Here is a 16,048-nt window from a genome sequence, read left to right as displayed (position 1 = left end):
AGTGAAGAGGGGACTTTGCCAGGGATTCACTCCTGTGCGTTTCTTCAGGAGAGCCAGGCTTCCCCTCCTCTGTCCTTAGGGGAAGCTGCCCAGGCGCCAGGGAGAAAGTTGGGAGCAGGCGGGGGACTTGCCAGCAGGGGTTTGTGAGAGAGGCTTCTAGCGATCGAGAGGTCACCAGGTGGGGGTAGGATTGGGGTTCCCCTCTGAACGGTGAGAATAAAGGAGAAAAGACCGCTGGACAATCATCCTTAATCTCGTGACGCCCTCCTCTCCACCCCCGAAGCTTCTATATTCTTTGCTTTTAAACACTATTTTGACCCTTCAGGTAGCATGCTTGTAGGGGTACCCCTCCAGGAGTGGCATGCCTCTGCGACCCACGGGACCTGCGAGGAGTGGGGCTTGTCCCGCCTGGGTTCCAAGCCTGCCCCCCTCCTTCTTTTCAGCTGAGTTCTGCTTCTCCTCCCTGACGGGGCAGAGGGCAAGGGCTGAGCCAGACAGAATTGAGAGCTCGGAGGAAGGAAAAAATCAGGGTAAGGAGTTAGGAAAGAGAGGCAGCAATGGGGCTGAGCCTCACTGGGGCGCAGAGGGACTTTAAACCTGGCCCCAAGAAGACAGGCTCCAGATGTTTTGCCTCGGAGGAATATGGAGAGCAGGCTTTCCTGGAGGTGGGGAGGTGGGGTCCTGGGCATCTTCCTCATCTTCCTTTCCCAGGAAACTCAGGCTTGCATTCTTCCCTCTGTTCTCCTGACATTTGTTTTAGGGTGCTCTCCAGACCTCAGCCCTCCTTCTACGTCCCACTCCCTGGTCTGATGTCTTCAGGGTTTGGGAGGGACTGCAGGGAGAGAGCAGGGGACAGGGGAACTCTGGCTGCCTCCCTGTCCCCACCAGGGCAGCTGACACCCCCCTAGACCCCTCACCCCAGCCCCATTATGTGGTGTGGTGGAGTCCCTGTATCAGGATTTCGCTCCCCTTCCTTGCAGCTGACAGAGGAGGCCTGAGAGCGCAGTAGTAACTCCTTGCAGTTCTAGGGTGTAACACTCTCCTCCAGGGAGCTCCAGGCTGTGCAGACATTATTGATCTCCTGCCTGGCAGAAGTTGAACCTCTGAGTGTTTAAGCTATTTACCCCTGGACACTCAACCAGCCAAGGAAAAATTTTGCTCTAGCGTCCCCATTCTCATCACTTGGTTAGTCACAGGCTGTGACTTTACCCTACAGCCTCTGTCTGGGGACAGGCCTTCATAAATGCTGTTCCCAGCTTCTAGGGTCACAGCAGGTTCTAATGTGGGAACAGGAAGTCCAGCAAATAGTGAGGAAGGTGGCTGCTCTATGGCTCTGTGATTTTAGAGCCATGTTTTGCCAGAAGAGCAAGGAGAGCAGACAGGCTTGTCTGAAAGCCCTCCCTCTTAAATAGCATTTAAAGAAATTTCTTTCTCTTCAGCCTCCCCACACTCCCAACTTTTGTCCTTGAGAAAAGGTGCAACACTTCTGAGTCTTCAGTGGAACAGAAATAAACTGAGCTAGTGCTTGATTGTCTCTATAGCAATCCACCCTTCCCTAATTGAGTATGTGGTTTTCATTCATTTTCTCTCATTGGTTCCTTTATTTCCACTCCATCACCCTATGTTCACTCTGGGCAGGGAGCTAATAGGTCTGCTTAGGTTACAGGGTGGTTTTGAATTTGGCCAGCTTTACTGCAACATATAGCCAACTGTTTGTATGTCTTTCAAAGGTTCAGAATGGAGCTCAGATACCATACCCCAAAGAGGCTGGCAGAGACATTCTGACTCATTAAGGGAGAGCTGGCTGATAGCAGAGAGGGGTGACATCAGCCTTGCAGACATTGCCCTGGGGAATTCTGAGCAGTGTTGCTCACAGCACCACCTGGCCAGATGGAGACCACCATGGGGTTCATGGATGACAATGCCACCAACACTTCCACCAGCTTCCTTTCTGTGCTCAACCCTCATGGAGCCCATGCCACTTCCTTCCCATTCAACTTCAGCTACGGCGACTATGATATGCCTTTGGATGAAGATGAGGATGTGACCAATTCCAGGACGTTCTTTGCTGCCAAGATTGTCATTGGGATGGCCCTGGTGGGCATCATGCTGGTCTGCGGCATTGGAAACTTCATCTTTATCGCTGCCCTGGTCCGCTACAAGAAACTGCGCAACCTCACCAACCTGCTCATCGCCAACCTGGCCATCTCTGACTTCCTGGTGGCCATTGTCTGCTGCCCCTTTGAGATGGACTACTATGTGGTGCGCCAGCTCTCCTGGGAGCATGGCCACGTCCTGTGCACCTCTGTCAACTACCTGCGCACTGTCTCTCTCTATGTCTCCACCAATGCCCTGCTGGCCATCGCCATTGACAGGTGAGTGCAGCAGCAGTGGGGACAACAAAGGCGGTCAGGGAGGAAGGGGCATTGGAATTGCCCCCTCCTGTACTGCAGTTGCAGATTGATGAGAGGTGTCTCTATTCCCCCAAGATGTGGATGCATGGGGAACTCAAAAGCTTGCCCATTGACTGACAGTGAGAAGAGTTCTCCTTTTCCAGCTTTGTTCAGACAGAAGACAGCAGAGCCCTCTAGAGTTGGGTGATGGGAAGCTTTTGATCTCCCTTGCTATGGATGTTTTCCTAGATATTACACCTTTCAAGGTCTAGAGTAGACAGGTAAGAGGAGATATTGAGGGACACTTTAAGCGTCAGGCAGTTACCTCTTGAGTCAACTTGGAAATCTTGAAGGAGGTTTCTATCTCATCAAGACTTCCTCTACTAAAATATGACCTCCTAGCATCATCTGTTTTTAAATAAGATTCAAGGATTTATGACTGGCTGTGGTAAACAGTTCAAGCCTATAATCCCAGCAATTTGGGAGGCCGAGATAGGAGGAGCATTTGAGGCCAGGAGTTCGAGACCAGCATGGGCAACATATCCAGACCTCACCTTTTGAAAAAATTAAAAAATTAGCTAGGCGTGGTGGTGTGTGCCTGTAGTCCTAGCTAGTTGAGAGGCTGAGGCAGGAGGATCACTTGAGCCCAGGAATTCCAGGCTGCAGTGAGCTATGTTCATGCCACTGTGCTCCCGCCTGGATGACAGAGGGAGACCTTGTCTCTAAAAAATAAATAAATAAATAAAAATAAAAAGATTGAGGGATTTGTTTTGAAAAAAAAGGGAACATATGTTTATTTACTTTTTGTTGTTGCATTAATCACTTTGCACCTTTTAGTCCATTTGCACAGATAGTGCAGAAGACCTGTTTCTGGTGATCGCAAATAAAATCAGTAAGAGCAGCCTCTGCATATCTTTCTTCAACTTAGTGTCTTCCTTTAGTGTAAACTTGTGCTAATGGGCCAGGCTGGTCTTTGTTCCTCGGGGGACAATCTTTGCTAGCTCCTCTGCCCACAGCTGGACTGTCATTACAAAGCACCTGGTTACAGTCTAGAGACAATTATCCTGAGGATCAAATCAGGCCTCTGTGTACTTGGATCTGAACAGCCCGTCTCTCTCCTTTAACCCAGAGAGCCTGAGGCATACATGCTCTCCCTGTTCTCTGGCCTCAAGGATCTGAGGGGGTTTGACCTGGCCCTCACAGTCAGGACAGTGTTCTAGGGAGGAGCACAGCTAAGAGAGCTTGTTTTCTGAGACCGTAGGCAGGGCGACCAGGGGTGGGATGACCGAAAAGGATAACCTGAAAAAAGGGGGTTACCAAGGAACCTCTGTCTATAAAACCGCTGAGGGGTGGAAACTCTGCCTCCCTTCTCTAGGGAAGGACATCAGGAAGTTAGCAGCTTACATAGCCCTTGGTCTGTCCCCGTAGATCCTTGCGGAGTGCTACTTCTTCTTGGCCAAATTCCCTCCACTGAATCAAAGAGCCCTGCAGCTTTTCATTTACCTGGACAAGGACCCCGCATGAACCCACTGAAGGAGCAGGAGGGGAGCAGTCAAGTAGAGTATCTACTTCGTAGGTTCCTTTCAAAGCTGCCAAGGAAGAGCTCCAGGGACTTTGTCTCTGAACTTTTTTGAAAGTAGAAGCCGCCACCTTCTCTCTTAGCCCATGAACAGGACAAAGCATACAGAGTCATTTCCTGAAGTTTCATACTAGCAAGAAACTACATGTGCTCAGCTACTAAAAGCAGGGTAGGGTGCCTCCTGTGGAGTGGGACCCTACTCCCCGGATGAGATCCATTTTACCACTTGAACGGAGTAACAATGGTAGGAGGAAGTAGCTTCAAGGGGAAAGGAAGCCAGGATACACTAAGGGGCATTGGGTTATTTGGAACATGTAAGAGTGATATCTATGTCAATCAGTCAGTCTCCATCTACTGAACTTCTTCAAGCTTATAACCTCCTTTCATACCAAACAGAGCTTGTCTGAAATACTGCAAGCATTTCTCTTGCAGTGTGAGTTTACACAAAGGAAATTAGATACAATAAGAAAGATGAATTAGAAAAAATGCTTTGCACCGTGGGAGCTTCTATGGTTGAGTGGGGTTATGATAGGAAGCTTGTACCCAGACCTCAAGGAAAGCACCATGTGCCTTCACAGGGCTGCCCAATGGTCTTGGTGGATGAATGGCTGCTCCAATGCCCATTCTTTTATTGATGTTTGTGATCTTTGCTGCAATTATTTTTATTTGTATGTGTTGTTACCATCTAATTGTGGTCTAGGAATCATTAATTTTTCTCTGGTCTCACGTGTTGTTCAGGATTTGATCAGTTGGGAGCAACTAATTTTTATCTTGGTTTATAACAAATCTACTTAGTTGTAAAAATGTCTTTATTTTTGTTTAATGAAATTTCTGTAGCCATGTTGGCAGTTATTCTGCCTGGGTTTAAGTACCAGCTGTATTGTGTGTTGGGTATTATGTTAGTTATTTGACCTCTCTCTGCCTCAGTTTTCTTGCCTACAAAATGAGGATAAAAAGAAAGCCTATTGTATTGGGTTGCTTTGAGGATTGAATGAAATAAATATATTTAATTTCTTAGAACAATATTCAAAACAGTAAGCAATAAATAAACAGTGGATATGATAATTCTTAAATTAACCCTTATAGGAATGTCTACAACAAAAAAGCAGGTAAACTAATGAACATTTCTGACACACTAACCTTTTTGCTTTCATTGAAATTATTGTTTTTATGATGTGATTTAAAAAAAATACAAGATTTTTACAAAATGCCAGAACAGAACTATTTATCATCTACCTGCTTGTATTTGTCTATATTATTGGTTCCATTGTTCTCCCAGGCATCTAACCTAGAAGAAAGTCTCCTTTGTCCCGGCTGCTCTCCCTTCTTTACCAGCATTCATTCAACCTCCAGGTCTTGGCAGTACCCATTTGTTCATTCAGGGCTGGTATCCTAGTCTCCTCTTGGTCTTCCTGCCTTCAGTGTTTCTTGGATCTGCCCATCTGTCAACGCTACTCCCCTGACAATCCATCCTAAACTTTCATTCATTCATTCATTCATTTAAACAATGCATTTTTATAGAGTAACTGTGATGTGACAGATGCTATTGCAAGCACTGGAGATACGACAGTGAATAAGACAAAAAACACTCCTTGCTTTCCTGGAGCTTATAACCAAAGGATGGAGAGAGATCCAGTCAGGCAAACACAAAAGGAAGGTAATTTCAGAAGCAAGAAATACTCTGAACAAAAGAAGTACACACGTAAAATGTCGAGGGTGACTGAGGGTGGGACCTATTCTAGGTGAGTAGTCAAGAGAAGGGTCTCCGAGGAGAGGCCTTTGAACTGGCTTCTGCATGACACAGGGGGAAAGAGCCTGCCTTGGGAAGACAGGGAGCAAGCATCCCAGACAAGGGGGATTGTAAGTGAAAAGGCCCAGAGGCAGGAACAAACCAGATGGGTTCTACAAACAGAGGAACAGAGAGAAGCCTCCATGTGGCCCGAGGGAAGTAAGCAAGGCTGCAGCCAGATTAATCTTCTGCCTTGTACATGTCTCCACTCTCCTGCTTAAAAGACCTCTGATAACTCCATTGTCTACAAAGTATGGCTCAAACTCTTTCACCTGTTCTTCCAAACTTTTATTATCTAGCCCCAGACTGCTTCCCAGTCTCATGGTTAAACATATTTATGTCCTATTTTCCCAAAAATAGTGGCAATCTTTCTGAGAACTGTCCCCATGGCTTTTTATATATTAAAAATAAATTTTTTTAGAGATGAGATCTTGCTATGCTGCCCAGGCTAGTCTTGGACTAGTCTCAAGTAATTATTGTGTCCTGACCTCCCAAAGTGTTGGGATTACAGGTGTGAGCCACTGTGTCCAGCCAGCTTTTTACATGTCTATTCACCCAGCGCTAGGCACTCGATGAGGGTGAAGTTGCACCAAAATCCTGTTAGGTACTCAGAATTCACAGACAGTAAAAGGTTATAAAAGAAGTAAGACATAATCACAGCTCTTGGGGGGCTGACCATCTAGAGTTGGGGGTAGGGTGGGACCAGGGAGAACTAACACTTACAAAACAGTTAAAGACTAAGTAAAGGATAAATTTTAAATAAAATTTAGAGAAGGGTGAGATCATTTTGTGCCGGAGTAGTCAGAGGAGGCTTCATGGAGGAGGTGGATTTCTAACTGTCCTTCAACAAATGAAGATCAACAAAGGAGAGGAAAGTTTTCCCAAGAGAGTGGGTAGAACAGTGTGTGGAAAAGCCTAGAGGTGGGAATGCCTGAAGTGAATTTGAGGTACTTTAGAGAGGGATGTCAGGTATGGGTAAGAAACACAAGGACAGTAGAGATCAGAAAGAATAGGATCTATTCCAGAAGGTCTCAACAGCCAGGCAGAGGGAGTCAGACCTGAGGGCAGGAGGAAACTAAAAAAGATCATGAGGCCAGGTGTGCTGGCTCACGCCTGTAATCCTTGCATTTTGGGAGCCCTAGGCGGGAAGATCCCTTGAGCTCAGGAGTTCAAGATCAGCCTGGGCAACATAGGTAGATCCTGACTCTACAAAAGAAAAAAAAAATTTACCGGGCATGGTGGCATGTGCCTGTAGTCCCAGCTACTCAGGAGGCTGGGATGGGAGGAACCCTTGGGCCCAGGAGATAGAAGCTGCAGTGAGCTGTTATCATGCCACTGCACTCCAGCCAGCCTCGGTGACAGAGCAAGATCCTGTCTTTTAAAAAAACAAAACAAAACAAAAAAGGATCATGAGAGACCTCTGCCCCAGCCACAGGTATGGGCTTCCTTTTGATGTGGGGACACTAAGATCCCACAGCGTGTGGGGGCTCCAGAGAACTTCTCTTTTACCCAGAATCCTGAGGAAACTGGCCAGAAAAGTACCTGTGAAGAAGCTCTCTCCTTCTGTCTTGATGAAGCTAAGGCCTGAGTAATCTCACCCAACCTTAGGAAGCACAGAAGCCTCCTGGTGAGCTCATTAGTCAGGGCCACTGGCCTGAGGATCAGGTTGTGTTATCTCTGCCCATCCCATGACTAGCCTAGTAGCTGCTGAGACCACTGTTACCACGATTTGATCTGGGGCTTGGTCCTGGGAACGGAGACAGAGCCCAAATACTTCTTTTCCAGCCCATTATTATCACAGTTATTGCCTGGACCATCTCTTTGTCTAGCAGCCTTTATTCTTTGTTCTCTGGGAACTGTTAGCTCTACATGAATCTGGACCTAAGCCACTGTAGTGGCAGACACACAGGGCAAGCCAAGGGCATACATATAAGCACAGAAAAGCAGCTGCCAGATGTCAGACCCCTTCTTAGAACACCAATAGTTAGAAACCAACTGTGATGGAGAGGAAAGAGGAGAAGGGCTGCTGGGATGCCAGGAAGGCAAGAGGAGGGGGCATCATTTTGCTCTTGGATGAAAAAAGAGGGGGTAAATAGCATTCAGAGAGGCCACTGGATTTGCAGCAAGATGTGGGTCTGAGTCATTGTTCTGCTGATATCTAGTTGTATGGCTTTTTGGCAGGTTATTTAACTTCCCCAAGCCTCAGTTTTCTCATCTATAGAGTGGACATTGTCACTGTCTTACCTATTTAGTAGGGTTGGAATTATCTAGTGAAAAAGTGGATTTGAAAATGCTCTGTAAATTGTAAACTTCTTTACAAACATAAGCAAACACAGCATTACTAATGCTAGAGTTCTGGAGTTCTGGTCCTAGCATTGACAAAGCTGATGGAAATTCTTGAAATCGTTTTCTGCAATTTGCCTATTTGTAAATATATCAGGAAGGCCTCTTGCACAGCTCATGGCACTAATTCTGCAGATGGAGTTGGGGTGATGTCAGAGAGACCCAGAATGAAATTATTATCTCATAGGTAGTCACAGATTACCCTGAAGATTAGTTTTGATGTGTAGAGTTTATCCTATAAAATAGAAAGGAGGAGAGGACTTGCAAATTGAGTATTTGCCAATAACAGGTAAAGGAAAATTGCTGTGTGTACAGAATAGCTCTGGGAAAAAATACATTTTAAAATGCTAGTAATTCCTTGTATATTAATAGCTTACTGTTGCTATGTGCAGTGTCTCATTGGCGCCTCATAGCATCTAGGTGATATTCCCATTTTACAGATGAGGGAAGTGAACCTACAGGGATAAGAAAAATGACTCAGATTCATAGAGCAACTTTCTGGCAAAGCTGGGATTAGATTTGTGGTCTTCTGAGTCTTAGGTCGTTGTTCCTTCCCACGTTTATTGAAAACACACTCTGTGTTTGAAGCATCATAAAGGCTTAGGTAGCTACTATCGGGAAAAGGAATAGAATTATGTGGTGAAAATTCTTATAGTGAATAAATATGAAATAGGAAATTTCTTTCTCAGAGTAATCAGCAGAATGTGGTGGGGTAGACAGACAGCAATGGAGCCAGTGAGAGCAGAATGTCTTAACTCTCCATTTTCATTGTGAGTCAGGGCGAGTTTGAGGCTCTGGTTACATCAGGAGCACCGCGTTCTTAATGAAGGGCCCACACTCGTGCATTGACAATGGCATTGCCAACACCCTGCAGACATTTCCCTTTTTTCCCTCTGGCACTCGGGAGATTGGCTAGAGTGCCAGGGATGGCAGTCGGCCGGGCGTCCAGAGTGGGCGCAACCCATCCTACTTCATTTAGCATCTGGGGCTAGAAGAGCTGGAGCCTCACTCCTGTGAACTCTCTAGAGGATGCTCAATAGTCTTGACTGCCCAGGCTATGGGGGAGGGACAGAAAGAGCAGAACTACAGTCAGGAAAAAAAAATAAGTAAGAATGAACCTTTCTTCAAATCAAAATTCCAAGGAAGATGACTTCATAGGGATTGGTTTCAAAGGAAACAGAACCGGTTTGGCTTTCCTTCAGGTCCCCTTCACATTTGCTCTGGGCTCTACCTGGAATAAGCTCTGGACACGTGAGACTGTGTTTGTTTCCACTGTTGACCAGTCAATCCCCTCCCACTTCACTCCCCATCTCTCTCCTTCCCCAACTTCCACCCTCTGCCAGCCACAGGACGTCTTCCAGGAAACCGGAGCTCTCTGCATAAGCTGTGTGCGTTCTCTCTCGGAAAGAGGCTATCAGCTCTCATGCCGCACAATGACTCACATCCCCCCTAGAAAGTGCTCTCTCTTTGTGTTCCTGGACCACTGTGGTAACAGCAATGTGGGTTTTGTTTTTGTTTTTTTTTTGAAAGGACAAAAGCAGTATCTTTTTACTGTCTGGTGCTTTGCGGTTAGAAAAAAAAAATACATTCACGTATATTCTCGATTGATTTTCACATCAATCCTGTGAGGTAGGGTTAAATGTTTTCTATCAAGGAAGGGTCCTGTGGTCTGTGACCTTGAGAAAGTCACTCATCTCTCACTGCCTTCCATTTTTCCACCTGAAAATGAGACACATGGCCACATGCTTTTCCTCCTCCTTTGCATGCAAAGCAACAATTTTTAGAATGTAGAATGAAGAAAAACCTTTGCCCACTGTTTCCATTGGAAAGGGCAGATTCTCCCAACTCCTTGAATTATCTTGCCCTTTTAGCTCTAAACTGAGAGGTAATTAGAATGAACAGCCCAAGAACAGGAAGGAGCTGGGAACAGTGCCAGGCTAGAAACCGATGGGAGGAATTATTATATTTAATACTAATTGTTATCATTTTGAGTACATATTAGGCTTAAAACTGTGCCAGGCATAGTGCATACATTATCACATTTAATATTTAACAGCCAACAAAACTTGTGCAGATAAGGAAACTAAGGGTCAGAGCATCAACAAAACTTGGCTGAGGTTGCATAGCTAATTAGAGATGACACTGGGGTTTGCTTCAAGTTGGCCTTTTGCAGAAGCCCACGTACCATTGGGAGTTTCCTCCACACATACCATTTTGTTGCTCCTTAGAATGCTGCAAAATGAAATAGCAGGTTTGCTTGAGCCCAGGAGTTTGAGACTAGCCTGGGCAGCATACGGAGACTCTACCTCTACAAAAAATAAAAATAAAAAATCAGCGCGTGCGGTGCATTGCACCTCTAGTCCCAGCTACTTGGGAGGCTGAGGTGGGAGGATTGCTTGGGCCTAGGAGTTCGAGGCTGCAGTGAGCTATGATCATGCCACTGCACTCACTGCACTCCAGCCTGGGTGACAGAGCAAAACCCTGTTACAAAAAAAAAAAAAAAAAAAAAGATTGTCCAGCACTTTCTCACAGTGGCTGCCTCCACTTGTGTTCTTGCCCTAGGTATCTGGCTATTGTCCACCCGCTGAGACCACGGATGAAGTGCCAAACAGCCACTGGCCTGATTGCCTTGGTGTGGACGGTGTCCATCCTGATCGCCATCCCTTCCGCCTACTTCACCACCGAGACGGTCCTCGTCATTGTCAAGAGCCAGGAAAAGATCTTCTGCGGCCAGATCTGGCCTGTGGACCAGCAGCTCTACTACAAGTCCTACTTCCTCTTTATCTTTGGCATAGAATTCGTGGGCCCCGTGGTCACCATGACCCTGTGCTATGCCAGGATCTCCCGGGAGCTCTGGTTCAAGGCGGTCCCTGGATTCCAGACAGAGCAGATCCGCAAGAGGCTGCGCTGCCGCAGGAAGACGGTCCTGGTGCTCATGTGCATCCTCACCGCCTACGTGCTATGCTGGGCGCCCTTCTACGGCTTCACCATCGTGCGCGACTTCTTCCCCACCGTGTTCGTGAAGGAGAAGCACTACCTCACTGCCTTCTACATCGTCGAGTGCATCGCCATGAGCAACAGCATGATCAACACTCTGTGCTTCGTGACCGTCAAGAACGACACCGTCAAGTACTTCAAAAAGATCATGTTGCTCCACTGGAAGGCTTCTTACAATGGCGGTAAGTCCAGTGCAGACCTGGACCTCAAGACAATTGGGATGCCTGCCACCGAAGAGGTGGACTGCATCAGACTAAAATAACTCCCTGGACTTTGCAAAGTTTAAACACAAAGCAGGGTCCTGTGGACACTGACTAGTGTGCTTGGATGCACATCAACCTGGAACTTTTTGTTTGCTGCAGAGGGTAAAGTAAATGGACCACTCTGTGAGCAATGTTTTCAAGGAGCTCAGAGTTTCTAAAATGCATGTGACCAGACACTATCAACAGTGGCATTTGCTGAATGTCTAATTTACACGCCAGTAGGTACTGGTAAAACCTATGTATGTTGATGACATTTAGTTGGCAAAATGAAATTGGAATTAAACCAAGGAAAATGTGGTGGTGTAGAGAGAAATAAGGGAGTTTCCACAAAAGAACTGGAGTAGGTATCTAGGATTGCAGTACATGTGTTCGTAGTGTGAGAGTATCTCTGGGAATATTCTTGCACTGGACTTCATGCCTAACATTTGCAAGGCTGGAGCAAGAATACGAAAGGGACTCTAGGCTCCTTCTGTAGCCCTTATCCTCTCATCTTTCATGGCGAGGGGCCTTGCATGCATGTGCATGGACATCCCAGTATTCATGGCCAAGTTCTGTGCAAACTCTTCCTCCCACACTGCTCTATGGCCACCCTCAGGCCCAGGGCTCTGCACATAGGTGGTAAGGCTCTTCATCAGAAGGACTGGCTTGGCGAAGAAGACACATAGACCCTGGATGCCATTTGGACAGGGAATTATGGGGTTCTGGGTACCTGGAGTAAGTCCAGAGGGGGAAGCCTGGATTCAGGGTAAGCATGTCCCCTGGCTCCATGGACTTTTTGCCTTCAGTGAGAAGGGAGATGCAAGTGGAGGAGAGTCAGAACAGGAAGGCAAAACTGGAAGCATGCGGGGCTCAATGCAGCTCAGGTGTGGCAGGGGCTCAGGCTCTCCAGGTATACAGATGATACCGTTCCCACCTGTTATTTCATTTGGACCAATTAGGCTTCCCCTTAAGTCCTTCCCTTCCCTCTCACGCCTCCATGCTTGTGAAGTGTAGAATCTTTGAAAGTGGACACAATACCTCCTGGATGTGGCCTTCATTCATTTTTCTGTTTTCACCAGCTCTCAAATGTGAGTGATGAAGAGTTCCCTCCTAACCAGACAGCATGGTAAGGTATCCTCATCGATATGATTTGAGGGCAAGATATCCTTATTACTGGCGCCTGAATCCCATCCTAGTCTTTGTTCCTTTGGATTAAGACTTGCTTTGCTTCTAAAATAGGGGTCCTCTTAGGAGGGATAAGCCACACATTTCTAGTCCTCAGCGTGAATGAAGTCATGTGATCCAGTGGCAGGGGATGCAGGTCAGATGCATCTTCCAGAAGTCTGGGCACCCAGGAAAGAAGGGGACACACAGATAGGTAGTGTCAGACCAAACAATGAGCTTCAGTGACCCCATAGGTTGTTGAAGACTCATCCCACTTTCTAACCTGCCTCCTTTGTTTGATGTTTTGAGTTTTGGAGTTTGGTATTTTGGAGTTGGAAGATCTGAGAGCCAGACTTGACTCTGTCAACTGTGTAGCCCTGGGCAAAGCCTCTCCGAGGGGACAAAGGTAACACCTTTGTCCTTCTGTGATACCTTCTGTGATACCTGTGATACCTTCTGACTTAGTGGCTATGAGAAGCCAATGAGACAATATGTGGGAGATGCCTTCAACCACACAAGTTATCAAAAGGATGGACTAGGAACTACGTGTAGTGCGCCTGGACAAGAAAAACCTCTTACTTTGGCTTGTGTATCCAGAAACCTGGCCGTCTCCACTTTTATTTTTCTTTGTGTAAATTATTCCTTTGTGCTTCATAACAGTGCTCTATGCATTATGTGCCTAATAACATGGTTGTGCAAACAAGGTCATGAGATTTGCTGGTAGACGCATAAAGGAAAGGGTGGCTGAGTCTCCGGTTAGAAGATGAGTTTAGGGGTTTGGATACTCCAGAATCGGAGTATCTTTGTGATACTGGAAGTGCTGATCATCTTCCCATGACTGTTCCCAGCCAGCATGAATCTGGGCAATGGAATAGTTGTTTCTCAGTCTGTTTTTATTCTCACGAGTGTGTAGGCTACAGCGTGGACTTGTCTTTTTCTTATTTAACTCTAGAGCAGCGCACTTACAAGGTTATTTAAGTGGCACCTGTGTGACATGTTCCCCTCCAAATATAGTCAACTCCTTATTTTGAGCAGCAAAGTTTATTTTGTATAGTTACTTTATTTCCCTGAAAGACACATTACAAAAACCTATTTATTTCTTCCCATTTATCACCCAGTAGACTTACCCTACAATTTAATCAGAATGCTCTTGGAGAGTAAAATTAATTAAAATATTAGCCTAAATCAAAAATGCATTGGAGGGCCATTTTTATTTTTTATATAAGATCATATATTGCATTCTAAAATCTGGAAGGTTAGCTTTTATATTAAAAAGTTAAAAATGATACAATTTATTGTCATTATGTTCACCACTTTCATTAAGAATGCTAAACAAGAGTTGATTGTATTAAACAGGAGCTTTTTATATGCGGCAACCAAACCCCACTCTGCTTTTCAGCCTAAAATGTATCAATTTTTCACTCAACTATCTGTATTACTTCCAAATATTAGTGTCTGCTTGTAATTTTGTAGTGAATGAGGGTGTTGTGTTGTTATCAAGTGAAATGAAAATACTTGGATATACAGAAAATCATGGAGCGTCATGTCCTGTGAATTCCACCTCCTTTCCTATCCTTTTCCTAGTTGTAGTGACACGGTTCTTTGAGCGAACACTAAGTAGTTTCCATGATCGTATGATTTGTGAGATCAGTGCTAACTCATGCTACAAACGTCCCCTCTCCATCCTAAAGAGATTTAACTGATTTATAGATCCGCTTCCTAGAAGTCTGCTCTGGTAAAGCCATTAATACTTTTTAGCATCTGAGTGCCAAGACTTGAAATTTGAGGACCTGTTTATGTCTATTACATAAGCTAAGGCTAAACCTGAACAGGCTTAATATCCACACACGCAAAGTGAGCAAGAGACAAACCTATGATATACCGTGCCATGTTCAGATTCATCTAACTAGCTGCCCAGCTGATGGCTTCTCCAAAAACTTGTGGTAAGCCTCACAAAATGACACTTGTGCTATGTGTATCTATTCTGTTCTCTAAATACTTTCAGTATGCAAACAGATAAGTACGTTGTCTTATGTGGAAGGATAACGATGTGATTTTGTAAAATCAAACTGTTTCCATAACTAAAGTATAAGGGCAGATTTACAGTAAAGCTTTTGGAGATTTTGTCTACTGAGTACGATTTAAAAAATAATTGGAATGACACTAAACAAGGCAATGTGGTGATCACTCCAGCAATCCCTGAAGCATGAAACAAGTTCCAGGCTCCTTATGAAAAAGAATGCCAAAGAATTTGCAAGATGATCAGAAAATTATAAATATGAGTCCTATTCTTGAAAAATATATGATATATTTTGGAATATATCCACAAACAATGAGTCCAATTCTCTTTCCTACAGTCGAAGTGAGAATATCAAATTCAAACCACTCATTTCACAGCTGATGAAACTGAAGTCCAGAATGGGCAAGATATTTGTTCATGGTCACACAGCTGGTCACTATGAGAGCCAGGGTTAGACCCCAAGGCTCCTGAAGCTGAGTCCAGGGCTCTTCTACCCAGTGTTCCTGGATGCAGGGAGCATCAGAGTCTTACAAAGGGCAGGATCCTTTTCAAGAATCCTTGAGGTGACTGTTCAACCCCCGTCTGGCCTTCTCTGGAGACCCCTTACTTAAGAAGTTTAGCAGAGACATTCCTAGTTCTTTTGCATGCCAAGTTTAGCTCATTCTACCCCTGGGAACTCACAGCACAGGCATGGAGGCCAGGAGATTTTAAGGAAGAACTGCTAAAAAATGTTTACAGATACCCTTTCTTTACCTTGCCTAGTTGGGTGTTCCTGGGAATCTAAAAGGAATGACGCTAGGCCCCTGTTCATGAGAACAGCTGCCCTCCCCAGGAAATCAGAGGAGAGAAATAAAGAAGCCACACTTGGCCGGGCGCGGTGGCTCATGCCTGTAATCCCAGCACTTTGGGAGGCTGAGGCAGGCGGATCACTAGGTCAAGGGATGGAGACCATCCTGGCCAAGATGGTGAAACCCCATCTCTACTAAAAATACAAAAATAGCTGGGCGTGGTGGTACATGCCTGTAATCCCAGCTACTCAGGAGGCTGAGGCAGGAGAATCGCTTGAACCCGGGAGGCCAAGGTTGCAGTGAGCCAAGATCATGCCACTGCACTCCAGCCTGGTGACAGAGCTTGACTCCGTCTCAGAAAAAAAAAAAAAAGAAGAAGCCATACTTGGTTGAACGTCCAGAGGGGTGGGCAGACCCTGTGTGCTCAGAGTTTAGTCACATCAAGGGCCACCTCCTGCCCCTGCTGTTGAGGACAAGAGAGGCTGGGAGGCTTTTGGGAGGAGGTGAGACTTGAGCTGGACAGAAGAAAAAGGTGCAGAGAAGCAAAAGGATGAGTGTTTCACCTGGCAAGAGAAACATTTTCTTTCTTTCCTTTTTTTTTTTTTGAGACAAAGTCTCACTCTGTTGCCCAGACTGGAGTGCAGTAGTGCGATCTCTGCTCACTGCAACCTCTGCCTCCCAGGTTCAAGTGATCCTCCTGCCTCAGCCTCCTGAGTAGCTGAGATTACAGGCA

The 16,048-nt window shown here is 45.7% G+C and overlaps 1 protein-coding gene across 7 annotated transcripts in view; it reads left to right on the top strand.

The window, feature by feature from the left end:
• Positions 1-14,426, top strand: part of PROKR1 (prokineticin receptor 1) — a 79,815-nt gene extending 65,389 nt beyond the window's left edge. For 4 of the 7 annotated variants that reach the window (XM_055107884.2, XM_055107881.2, XM_055107882.2 and 1 more), the window contains 3 exons: positions 444-530; positions 1,731-2,375; positions 10,667-14,426. In XM_055107884.2, the coding sequence (XP_054963859.1) occupies positions 1,891-2,375; positions 10,667-11,363 (1,182 nt within the window). In that variant the 5' untranslated portion in view covers positions 444-530; positions 1,731-1,890 and the 3' untranslated portion in view covers positions 11,364-14,426. The remainder of the gene's footprint in view (positions 1-443; positions 531-1,730; positions 2,376-10,666) is intronic. The other 3 variants (XM_063594901.1, XM_003830919.7, XM_063594902.1) reach the window with 2 other exon arrangements.
• The last annotated feature ends 1,622 nt before the right edge of the window (positions 14,427-16,048 follow it).

The sequence above is a fragment of the Pan paniscus genome, chromosome 12 (assembly GCF_029289425.2).
Source record: "Pan paniscus chromosome 12, NHGRI_mPanPan1-v2.0_pri, whole genome shotgun sequence".
Classification (NCBI taxonomy): Eukaryota; Metazoa; Chordata; class Mammalia; order Primates; family Hominidae; genus Pan; species Pan paniscus.
This window is presented reverse-complemented; position numbering and strand designations above follow the sequence as displayed.